This window comes from Parasteatoda tepidariorum, chromosome 8, assembly GCF_982258835.1.
Source record: "Parasteatoda tepidariorum strain Cologne lab strain chromosome 8, Ptep-v5.0, whole genome shotgun sequence".
Classification (NCBI taxonomy): domain Eukaryota; kingdom Metazoa; phylum Arthropoda; class Arachnida; order Araneae; family Theridiidae; genus Parasteatoda; species Parasteatoda tepidariorum.
The window spans coordinates 100,673,797-100,687,150 of NC_141762.1; the positions used below are offsets into that span (position 1 = coordinate 100,673,797).

A 13,354-nucleotide genomic window follows, 5' to 3' on the forward strand; every position below is an offset into this window, starting at 1 on the left:
TTCTAAAATTAAATTCTTAACAAAGTCCCTCAACACCATTTTTTTTTCTTCCTCCATAAATTTAAAGAATCACACTTTTAGTTCCATATCTGTTGATCGAGAATTAGAGATAGAGAAAGAGAATTGTGGGTGACCCAATAGAGAAAGGCAGCGGAACCATCGATGACTGGCAAAACACAACACAGTTGGCGGATGTCCGACTATTTTGTTGCAACTGTCATCAATTTTTCCAATGTCATTGGTTTCACTTCACCAGCCAACCTTGTACTCGAGAAGACGCCAAAAATAATATCTCTTTTATCTAGGGCGAGACCTGAAATAATGACATCCATTTTACACTAATTTAATTAATTCCATTTCTCATGCTCTTTTGAAAATTGGATTTTCTTTTTTTATAAGAAAGGGCGAAGAATATAGATTAAAACAAAATTGTATTTGTTCGGTGTCCATTTTTTTGTGATCAAAAATGCATTTATTTCAGAACAAAAGGAATGAAAAGATTAATCAAAGTATTGTCGATCGCTGGCTACTACTTTTTTCCACCTCTCAGGCAATTTTCGAATTCCATCTCGAAAAAATGTCTCGCCTTTTGAGGCGATGGAAGTTACGAGCCAATTTTCGATTTCTGCCAAAGAAGTGAGCCGGTGATTTGCCAAATCGTGCTGCATCTGTCGGAACATCCAGTAATCAGAAGGAACACTGTCCGGCGAATACGGCAGGTGCGGTGAAATCTCCCGCTTGAGCGTTTCCGAATGACTTTTTGCGACATGATGCCGAGCGTTATCATGCAGAAGAATAACTTTGTCATGTCTTTGTTCGTATTCCAGCCGTTTTTTTTTCGTAATGCACGGCTCAAACGGACCAATTGTAGCCTATACCGATCGCCCGTAATTGAATCGCCAGGTTATAGCAGCTCATACTATACAACACCATTCACCTTTCTTGAAACGTCGAAACCATTTCCTGCACGATTTATCAGTTGGCGCATTGTCGCCATAAACTTTTACAAGCATTCCATGTGCTTCAGCAGCACTTTTCATCAAATTAAAGCAGAAACATAAAACCTCCCGCAAACCACAAAATTTGACATATTCAACAAAGTAAAAAAACAGGGTTTTTGTAAGAAACTCAAAGCTATATAAATTGAATATTATATATATATATATATATATATATATATATATATATATATATATATATATATATATATATATATATATATATATATATATATATATATATATATATATATATATTGTTTGTCTAAGATAGGTACTCTGCCAGACATTCGTCTGGAGCTGTGGCGGTGACTATGGTAACGAGGTATGATTATTTCAAGTAGGGGTGCGGGATTTCTCTTTAGGACTGGTTTCGGCGAGAGAAAAGGAGACCTCTTCATCGAAGCCACCCTCCCTAAAATGCCCTCTTCTTGTTTCCATAGCACCAGACTGCCGCAGACTTAGTGGCGGCCAGAGTCCCTATCTTAGACAAACAGTATATATATATATATATATATATATATATATATATATATATATATATATATATATATATATATCGTTAGCTCACACGATATAGCCAGAGCAAAATATATCAATACCATAGTGTGAAGAGCATTCAAAAAAATTTTTTTTTAAACAAAATAAAATAAAACACATTAAGTAATAAATATCACGTAAAAAACCGAAAATAAAATGCAGAGAAAAACAGAAGAAAACATAAAACGAAATCCATAAAGCGAGTAGCGAATTTAAATGAGCTTACATGAACCGAAAAATTTTCAAGAATGATTTAAAATATTTTCGTAATAAAATTGCCGGATTACAAAATATGAAAACAGAAGCGCAAATTGAGGTAAAAGCGTAAGTGAAGGGATTTATTTAAAGCGCGTTCTTACAGTAGTAATGAAGCGCTTTTGATTAGTTAGTTACCAAGGATGGGAGAGAAAATGGATGTGTGCAAGGTAATATTATACAGGTTAATTTGAAGAAGTTTACAATTAATAAAGTTGATATTTCAATACACAATTTTAATGTGTTTAGAAAATTAACTTTTATTTAAGGAAAAAAAGGAGAGAGAAAGAGGGGAGAGACAGAAAAACATGATACACATAATTTCAGTCACAGATTTGCCCGAAATGGATTTGCAAATGGTAAAAATTATATAAGCTAACAAGGAAGATTTTAGTAAATTTATTTACAATAATATACAATTAACTAATGATTTTATATAGAATTTAATTACTTTTGTTGGGTATCCATTGCTTTTTTTTTTTATCAAATTTGAAAGAGTTTGTGTATTTGTTTTTTTGATAAATAAACATTACAACATATTCTTTTACATTTGATTGAAAATGGTATTTAAATAGATGTTTTTAGAAACATTAGAATTCGAAGTAATTAGTTTATTTATATTAAAATTAAAATAATTTCTTTTATCGCACAAATCAACAAAGCATATATTTTCTTCTTTTATATTACCCAAATCCAAAAATTAAAATTAATATTATCATCATGATTACGAAGTAAGATTAATTCCTCGGGGTAAATATTACTTAATAAAATTGTATGATCTTGAAAATTAAAGATAATTAAATCATCAATAATTCTAAAACAAATTTAATATTAAGAGTATAATTTTTTTCATAATAGTGCAAAATAAAGTTAGCTAAGAGAGATGAAAAATTTGATCCTTGTGGCATTTCATCAATTTGAAGAAAAATATCTTTTCCATTGAAAAGATAATTATTAAGAAGGCATAAATTAATTAGAATTTTCCAATAATCAAAATCGCATTCAAGGATATTTTTAAAAACATAGTAATAATTCAAAAGGTAGAGATTCTAGTTTAGTAAGGGGAATGCTATTTGAAAGATTTTGGAAATCAAAAATCGAAATAGAATCAATTCTAATTCTAAAATCGGTTTTAGAATTTATTTAATTCTAAAATCGGTTGATTATTAATGAATATCCAAGAAAAACCTTCATCAATAATATTATTAATAATTTTATTAAAGTAGTTCGAGAAAATGGTGCCAGATTTAGTTAGGCTTGTTATTGCTCTAAATTTTATAGGAAATTTTTAGGACTGATAATTAAGTAAGGAAATTGTATATCGCTAATTGTAATTTTTAACTTCTTATATAAAGCTAAAATTTTTTTCATGACAATATTATTATTTAAATTACTAAGTTTAAAATTTTTACTATTTTTTAAAACTCCGTATTTAAAAGTTTAACATAGAATTTTTTACAGAAGATTGCAAAATTATTGTTAGCTTTGTCTAAGGGGGTGATTACAAATTTTTTTTGTAGTTGCTTAATTGATTGAACGATTTTAGAAAAATTTGTTGAAATGTTACTGTTATTTAAATTATCCTTATTACTGAAAACAAAGTTTTTAAAGTAATAATAAACACCCCATTTCCATTCTGTTAGCATACCTAAAGGTAAAGAAAATCTATTTGATATCTTTAAACAATAAGTATTGAGATCATTAAGAAAGTATTTTAGAATTTTATTAATTGATACATGGTAAATGCATATAAATTTTGTGCCTTTTATCATTAAAATCGTAAGTTCTAAGTTTTCTATAATATTTAAATTACCAGTAGTAATATGTTTTTGATGTTTATCAACAAAAGCAAAACATATCTCTTCTTCACAGTGACATTCATAATCGGATACATTAATCCTTCCTAAATTTTTGCTCACATCATTATAATTAAATATAGTTCTACCAAGAGATTTATTATATTTAAAACTTTTAATTATGTTAAAATCTTTTAATGGAAATAAATTTTTAAAATTTTCAAAAATATTATGAAATTTGATATATCGAAAATAGGGTTTTGAAAGTTAATAATATAGCGAAATATAAATTACTTAAATTTTTCGTTTTATTCAAGGAAATTTTACTCATTTTAGCTTTCACAAGAAGTGCAAATTAAAAAATTTTGAAGTGCAAATTAATAAAAGAAAAGTCAATAATTGACTTTTCTTTTATTAATCTATTTAAGTATCGGAGTTCAATCATATTTATGAAAGTTATAAGAATAACTTATTTTGATTTAAGTGCATGTTAAATCTGGTGAGGTCATAAAGTCCTCCAAGTTCCCATAACAATTCAATACCTCTGGGGGTACTGATCCAGAAGTTCCCTTGTCTTTTGGATTGGGTTCTAAATTACAAAGCTACGGAGTTGGAAATTGGTAGTCGTAAATTCAAATTTAGGTTGAAACAACGGTCATGAAATAAAATTAAAGATGGATAGCCTATCATCTTTCTGAATATAGTGAAACGCTCTTCGTATTCTTAACTCAACTCAGAAATCAAAGTAACTCGCAATTTAAACATCTGAGTAAAATCATATTTATGAATGTTGCAAAAATTACCAATTTTAATTAAGATTAAATTGAAAATAAAATAATCAGATTTTGCGTTGCCAGTTAAGGAAAACAACCAAAAAGTATTTTTAATTGCTGAAGAGTAATAGGATTCTAGCTAACTGCTCATTATTGCAATGGAATTATTTTTTGTAATCAATAATATTTTTTATCGTCCTTGGCAGACAGCCTACTATCTTAGTAAATGTTGTGAAATAATCTTCATATATTTCTAATTTTTAATACGCCCGCCAGGTGGCCGAGCGGTTAGCGCGCCTGACTGCGAAGTCAATGGCCGCGGGTTCGAATCCAGGTCTGGGCATGGATGTTTCTCTCTCTTGTGTTGCCCTCTGTTGTGAGCGATGAATGAATGTGGCCCACTCTTTGAACGGGTTTGTGGCAGTGTGGCGTGGGCAATGTTACTCGCCTCTGTGACTTTGGTTCACAGGTGCCCACTGAGTAACGCGAAATGAGTAACACCTCAGGCATCTTCTAAGGCGAAACAAATAAGTGCCTGCCATTCGAAAAAAAAAATTCATACAACCCAAAAATCAAAGAAACTCCCTATCTAAGTATCGGAGTAAAATCGTATTTATAAAATCTATTGCAGTAACCTATTTTATGTAAAATATTAAGTAAAGATTCAAACAAATCAAATTTTGAGGTACAAGTAAAGGTTTGTTTGTTGATCATTTACGTCGCACTAGAGCTGCACAATGGGCTATTGGCGACGGTCTGGCAAACATCCCTGAGGATGATCCGAAGACGTACCATCACAATTTTGATCCTTTGCAGAGGGGGTGGCACCCCCGCTTTGGTAGCCCGACGACCTGCACGCGAAGTCGAGCACTTTACGGTAGAAAAGTTTAACGAGGACCAATACCGCACACCCTCGGTCCCTACGCAGACTGATTCAAGTGGTCACCCACCCGCACAACATATTTTTATACCGCTAATATATTTTTAGGTGTTCTAGATCGAACGCCTAAAAATATTTTAGCTTTGTTTAAAAAATCACAAATTATAAATCTTAAAAAAATGCGTTTAATGTCTTTAAAATTTGCGAATTTTAGATTTTTTTCTGGCAGAGAGAAAAAGATGGAATGTTTTTAGAGTACACACTTTTATTTAAATATATATATATATATATTTATTTATTTGTAGGCTAAGAAAATGGGCTACAGGTGGCGTAGAATAAAATTCTCTACCTAAGGCAACACTTCGCATGCGTTTATCATTAGTGTGTGGAGAGTCATAGGAAAAGAAAGTACGTTAGTTTCTGTCTTGATTTCCAAATAGATAAAAAAAACTTTTAAATTAGGAAACTATGTTGAACTGAAAACTACATTGAACATAGTTCTAAAAGAAAGCTTTGTCGAAATTTTGAAAGATATTTTTGACAATTAAATACGAAAAATATTGAGAAAAGGAAAAATAGGAGGAAAGGAAAGCGTCGAAAAATGGAACCGGTCTTCTCTCCACAGATAGCGTATTTGAGCGTTGCGATCACAAAGAAAGCTATAAGCTTATACGAAGAGCTCGTCACACTATTCTACATTTCACCTTTCCTTCCAAACAATCGGCTTCCTTTTCTGTAGCGTATGTTTTAACCAAATTTAGTTTCTACTAAGAATGATGAATATTTTATATCCCCACCCTTTACTTTAATTATGAATTTTTTTTTTGATTGAAAAAGAAATAAACATCATCTTCTAACAGTGTGTCTCTTTAGTTGCTAAAATGGAGAATCCCGTTGCGTCTGCTGAAGAAAAAGTGAATCGATTCTTCGAAGAAGTTCTTGTAAATGTTTTGTTTTATTATTTAAATAATTATTGCTCTGTTAGGTTATTTCTGTGTTTAAATTAATTTTCATTTACTATGTATTATCTCTCGTTCTCAAAATATAAAAGATAAGTTATTGAGTTTGATATTGGGAGTACTATTTTATAAACATTTTATGCAAATTATAGATAGTTTCATTGTTAATAAGGTTTCCCCCCCCCCTTGCTTTTTTTTCTTTTCTTTCTAGGACTAACGACTTGCTCTGTCAATTTCTAAAAAGTGCTGTGCATTTCACTGCTTTTTTTTCTTCCTTTTATGTCTCTTTCTGATACAGATTTAAAAGTTTAATTGTGGTAATTGCTAAGCATTTTGCTTGAAGTTATTTTTTTACTGATTGAATAAGAGATACTTATGCATAAACTTACCATTCCAAACTTCTAACATTGTCTTTCTCACTTGATTTTGCACTTGTCAAGATTTTTGGCCTTGAAAGTTAGAAGTTAGTTTGTATTTGGCTGCTTATAGCTTCAGCAAACAGCAGTTTTCTAAACACGTTAGATTTATTTTTTCTATCTTCACTATCCAATTCTATCAGGGTGAGTAGCGTTTTTTAAAGGTGCTTATTTTCATTTTTTAAAAGCACTTAAAGGTGTTTTTTTCATTGGGTGTTTTTAAAAAGTGCTTAATTTTCCCTTTTCCAAATTGAGATTTTTCTTTACCATGTTGATTTTCGCTACGAATTATGCAGAAAGACACTTCACATTGTTCTATTCGACTTTTTCACAATTAATTCAACCCCAATCTATTTCGGCGCATGGTCAGATCGTAGCTTATGAAAACACCATTCGATTTACATGATTCATGATTTGACAATTGTCAAAAACAATGGCAAAAGAATTAATTTTTTTGACATGACTGTTAAAACCAGATAAAACCGTCAATTGTCAAAAATTTCTAACCCTGCCTGATTATAATATTCTTTTAAAGTTATTAAAAATATTATTAGAGTTTAAAAATGTGCATATTCAGGGTTGCCACTCCACAGGGAAAACCTGGAAAATACAAGGACTTTAAAAATCACCTAAAATAACAGGGAATTTTGATTTTTTCTTTACGAACTGGGAAAATACAGGAAATTTTGTTTTTTTATTTTTGTCTTTTAGAAAATGGTGACTGCTCAAAGCGTAATTTATTTGATATTTAAACATGATATTTCAGCTGTACTAAACTATTTCATTTACTATAGCATTATTTAAGTATGTTCAACTGTTTTTCCTGCAATGGAAACTAATAAATATAGTTAGCCCAATATAGCTCACACAAGAGCACAGTAATTGTTGTTTCCTCTTAATATAACATATGTTGCATATAACGTGTACAGGGAAAACACAGGGAATTTTTTTCCAGATTTGAGTGGCAACCCTGTTATTTTTTGTGGAATAATTTGGCTATGCACCCTGTCTATGCTAAATTTCCTTCTTGGCAATTTATTCTTCTTCTCTTCACTTTTCTCTGTAATCTGCTTAAAACTTTTTTTTTTTATACCTTTCAAGTCTAGCATTCAATTTTTTTGTTTTTCTCTCCTAATTCCCCTATCTTCTTTTTTAATGTATAACAGTTTCTTCGTAATGTTCTGTTTCCTCTAAAAATGTTAGAATTACTATTTTTTTTAAAACTTATTTAATTGATAAGATGAGCATGGAGTTGTATCTATGATTAATTCTTGTAAATGATTTCTGTGTTTTCATTTCCTTGCTTCTTCTTTCCTAACTTTTCTTATTTTTCATTCATTCCTTGAACACTTTTAATTTATCTAAAGGCTTTTTTTTTCTTTGCTGCTTATGCTCTCTTTTTCCCCCCTCCTTACTTTCTTTCCCGTAAAGGGTTTCGTTTAAATTTCTGTCTAGCATGCTAAGGTTTTTTTGTTTCCTTCTCTTCTGTATTTGAACACCTGATTACCTTCTCATTTTACCTTTTGGTTTTGTTGTTTATTTTCTAAAGTAAAAAAAAACAAAAAAAAAAACGAATTAATTATTTAGAAAAATGGTCAATATTAACTTTTTGTAATAAAAAGTTACATTTAATTTAATATCTTATATATATAAAATTAGAAATTCATTTTTAAAACATGTCAAATAAAACAAAGTTTTTTAATGAATTAAAATTTATAGGGTCAGTGGGTATTTGTTAAAAGTGTTTTTCCTCCTTTTACATTAATGTAATTTGTTTAATATTTTTATAGACATTTACTTTGATTGCAGCAAGCATTTTCATTTTAGTTTTAAAAACTGATAAAAAAAATTCATCATATCCAAATTAAGATGTATCTGAAAGAGCCATAATACTTTAATTCTACAAGAAAACTACATCTCACTAACCACTATGAATTAAGAATTTGAGCTATACTGTTACTATATGCAGAGTTGGGCAAAATGTAATCAATTACATTTTTCGATTATAGTAATCATCTACTCGTAATCTTGATTACAAAATAGTATAATTTTGATTACAGCTCTAATCATTATTACAACAATCAATTACAGTGAAACCTCCTGTTATGGACACTCCTGCAAAACGAACGCCTCTCAATACGGACATATTTTTAATTCCCCGGGAATCTTCTATGAATAAACCATTACGTACATTCTCCGCAAAGCGGACACTCCCGTAATCGGACGCGGACAGTCATTTCGATCCTGAAACGTTGTTTTTTATCTCTACAAACCGGACACTACTTTTTCTAAATAAATTGCAAGCTAAAAAAATGCAACTTTTCACCATTTTTAAAGCATGTAAATAAAACTTTTTGCCTTATCCATAACAAAAAATATTGTTAAGCTATTTCACCACCGAAAAATCAATCTTTCTCCTACCTTGCCTTATCTTTGTAAAGAAAGGAGAGAAAATGGTACTGCACTCCTGAAATAATTCTGACATCGGCATCTTTTCATCTGGACCACACAGGTTATGAGACCCCTCAAGTTGAAATGACTTCTCTCAATGCTTCTTCCCCATTGAAAATTTCTTTAATTTTCTTATCAATTTGAAGACTGTATTTAACACAACTGGGGTAAAAAAAAAGAGAACAGAAGTATAATCTTTGAGGTGTTTATATAAATGAAACATTTATTCAGACACTTGATAGCTGATCAATTGTGAATAATCATCTCCATAGGTCCTCATGACTTACAGGTATGCATTACTTTTTTTTCTGTGAATCATGGGAGGTTTATTTTCCAAGAAGGTATTAACCATGTTCCCTATCAAATGATAAGTAGGTGTAAGGGGATGTGAACCTAATAATTGAAACGGACTGAGGACAGTACGCTCCTATTTTGTATCATATGTCTAACTTGAGTATCTATGCTAATAGGAAAATTATATTTATTTATCTGTAGCTACATCCAGAATTATGTATTTATATCAAACTTCTTTTTTATCTTTCTTATTGTTTAAATAAATATTCTTGTATTTCTTTACAGTATCCTTGTAGATATTATTTAATTATTTCTACATCTTTGAGAATACTATTCTAAAAACAATTTACGGTGTTAAATTTCGTTATTAGGGTACCCTTCCCGTAAACGGACAACTCTCATAAACGGACAAATTTTTTGGTCCCATGAATGTCTGCTTAACGGAGGTTTCACTGTACTTGTAATCGAGATTAAATTTTTTTTACAATTTTGATAACAACTGAAATCATGATTACAATGATTGATCACAGAAATCAATTACTTGTAATTTTGATTACAATTCACTAAAATTTTAATTACAACTTAAATCGTGATTCCAAGTAATCACAACAAAAATGATTAAGATAGTATTTACCAAGTAAACACAACAAAAATGAATGAATATGTCATCAAAATTTGTAATCATGATTACAAGTAATTGATTACTGTTATTGAAAGATATCATTAATTACATTTTTGCCCTATGTAATCAAGAGTTATGATTACTTGTAATTGTGATTCCAAGTAATTGATTACTTATCAGTAGTTATCTGTAATAAATAACAGTTGCAATGGATTGCTGACTATATGTTGATTAATATATTTGTTTGTTTATAGCATGAAGGAGAATTAGCTGTTGCATTCCATGGATACATCATTCACACTGCTGAGGATCAAGCTAAAATACTCACTAAGTACCAAGAGAGTATGAGGGAACTCTTCAGCTCTCTAGCCGAGGTTCTCTTTTTTATTTTTATTTGCTTCTATAAAATATTTTGGAAAATAGAATAAAATTCGGCTGGAACCTTTTCCTATTCTAAACAATTTTTCAAATTAACAAATCATGAGTAACACTATAGTAGTATGTAAAAATGTTATGCCACAGGTCTTTGGCAAGGTTGACTCAACCTTTCATTCCTTCAGTGGGTGGATAAAATGAGTACCAAGTATGCTTGGGAACTAAACACTGGTTGGGCTGACCACCCAACCAGAACATGTGCTCTTGCGTGCCAGAGCCCAAAGATCAAGAAAACTGAGAAAGGCACAGTAGGCTTTGCCCTTCTATTGGCTGTCGTACCACTAAGTTTAGTTTAGTATATAAAAAATTAATTTTTGTATATGAATTTTTTCAATGATCGTGATAAGGCCGGGATAGCCTGGTTGGTAGGGCACAAGGCCCATGTCCAAGAGTTTGTGGATTCTATCCCAGGTGACCGAAGACTCTCTGTCTAGTAAAAGGTGACTGGTACATGTTGAATCTGTTGAGTCACAAAGTTCTCCATGTTCCCGCAACAAATTAATACCTCTGGGGGTACTGATCCAGGAGTTTCCTTGTCTTCTGGATTGGTTCAAAATGACAAAGCTACAGAGTTGAACATTAGTAGTCCTAAACTTAAAATTGGGTCGATTGTTCAATGACGGTTATAAAAATTTAATAAAAGGATTGTGATAAACTTAATAGTATTTTTTTATCTTATTGTACTTACTGTAATTATAATTTTATCATGTTACAAGTACACAAATTTAAAAAATCAGTGCTTATATACTTATTGTGCATAGTTTAATTGTCATTTTATCATGTTACAGGTACATAAATTTAAAAAAATTCAGTGCTTATTTAATACATTGTTTAGAACTTATTTTAGATTATTCATAAGTTTCTATACTGGTCAAAATTTGATTCCGTTTTGAACTACATGAATATAGTTTTCGTTAAAAATTAATTTGCATCAATTCCACGTCTTAAAGATGTTTCTTCTGTATTTTAAACAGCCTCAAGTTCTAATCTAGCCTTGTCTCATAGGTGCCTCTCAGTGGGTTAGATTCAGAAAAGATCACTGGGCTGAATTCCAATTCATATTCATTTCTAATTTGTTTTGTAAATTAAGTTTTAAAAAAAATTAAAATTTCATTTTCTTTTTTTTAACAAAAATACCTCAATTATTTTCAGCCAAATGATTTTTTTTTCTTGCTTTTTATGAATCAAGGATGCATATGCCCTTCATTCAAGGGCATTTCAAGGACATTTTCATAGAATCAAGGATGCATGTGTGCCAAGTCTCCTGTTTTTTAACATAGACTCCTGTATTTTCCTGTATATTCTCAAATTTCTGTGCATTTGTTGAAGAAATTTAAAAAAAAAAAAAATTGGTGATAAAATATCCAGTGATTGTAAAAGTACTTCTCTTATTCCTCAACATATGGTGCTATAGCCAGTACTGCAATATGTTGAGTGTTAATTGTTTAAGTTAAACCGTGATGGCTTAGGGCAGGGGTGGCGAACCTTTGTACACCAACGTGCCATTTTCTCTAAAAAATTGCTTAATGAGGTCATAGACGTGCTGTCAAAGAATTTTGACTTCGTGATTATAGGGAAAATAATAATACTAAATACTATCAACTGAAAGCTCTTTATTTACATTGAGAAAAAAAAAACATTTTGCAATGTCTCAGTTATACACATAATTCAACTTAAAGTAACATCAGTGTGACTTCTGTTGTTGCAGATTAGATGACCAATAACTTATATTAGGTTGTAAGAGCAGGACTGTTGATTTTTTTTGCTAGTTATTATTGTTAGCTTGTTTTTCACGGTTATTAATTGTTTCTTTAGTATTAATTTTTTATTTTTTAATTAATAATTGCTTATTATTTTGTTTGTTTCTCGTGAATTTTAATTAAATTGTTACATATGCTTCATAGCGTAATAACATTTGTGTAATAAGAATTCATAGTGTAACAACAATTTTGATCGGTGGAGTGCCCAAAATATTGTGTCGCGTGCCATAAGTGGCACGCGTGCCGTTGGTTCGCCATCCCTGGCTTAGGGGATAGAGCATTCGCAGGGGATAGGTGAACCCAGGTTCAAATCCCAGCGATGACTGGTCGATACAACTTTTGCATCCAGCTTGCACTGACCGCCGTGCTGACGTGAAATATCATCAACGGTAGACGGTTTAGAGTTCCCCTGCCGTCATGCTAACTGTCTAAGGCTTTCGTGGTTTTCCTCACCATGCAACTCTGCTGGTTAATTCCACTAAAAAGTCTCCTAGGAAGGCAAATTTCTCCCACTACTTTATCGAAGAGTTCCTTTGTGTTCTGGATTGGGTTCAAAATTACGAGGCTATAGAGTTGAACATTAGTAGCCATAAACCCTAAATTGAGTCGGCTGTTCAATGGCAGTAATATATTAATAAAACAGGATGTGCGTCTACTGAGCTGAGTTCAGTGAGATTATTGCACTCACGTGTGCAACTCTGCTGCATTTTACCAGATATTCTCCATTTCAGGGTTCATTTTCCACCCTCTGATATCGAATCGAGAAATATCTCAATCATTTTATAACGGCCAATATAATCAAGAAAAGAGTTCTTTGTCAGATACTAGTTATTTTATCATAATCATGTAAAGTCTTTGAAAATTAGTTTGTAGTTTGTTAAAGTATATGGTTCTTAAAAATATTTTTGAGTTCTTAAAAGGTGCTTATTTTTTATTGAAAGATTTGACTACACAACCTGTATAAATTTCTGTGCCGTCTTCTCCAAATGTAATTTTATTTTCCCCCATCCTGAAGCTTTCAACGACCGTACTAATAATAAGATTTTGTTTTTAAAAGATGTTGGTGAGAATAATTTTAAGTGAACTGAAAGTGAATTATTTTTATGCCTTTAATTTGAAATTTTCAGTCATTCACTTGAGCCAAAGGTACTAGAAAACGTCAATAGAAAGCCACT

At 31.0% G+C, this 13,354-nt stretch overlaps 1 protein-coding gene across 2 annotated transcripts in view; it reads left to right on the forward strand.

Moving 5' to 3' along the window:
* Window positions 1-5,623: 5,623 nt before the first annotated feature.
* Window positions 5,624-13,354, forward strand: part of MED23 (mediator complex subunit 23) — a 73,908-nt gene continuing 66,177 nt past the window's right edge. The window contains exons 1-2 of one of the 2 annotated variants that reach the window (XM_087169506.1): window positions 5,624-6,183; window positions 10,239-10,358. In XM_087169506.1, the coding sequence (XP_087025632.1) occupies window positions 6,124-6,183; window positions 10,239-10,358 (180 nt within the window). In that variant the 5' untranslated portion in view covers window positions 5,624-6,123. The remainder of the gene's footprint in view (window positions 6,184-10,238; window positions 10,359-13,354) is intronic. The other variant, XM_087169505.1, reaches the window with a different exon arrangement.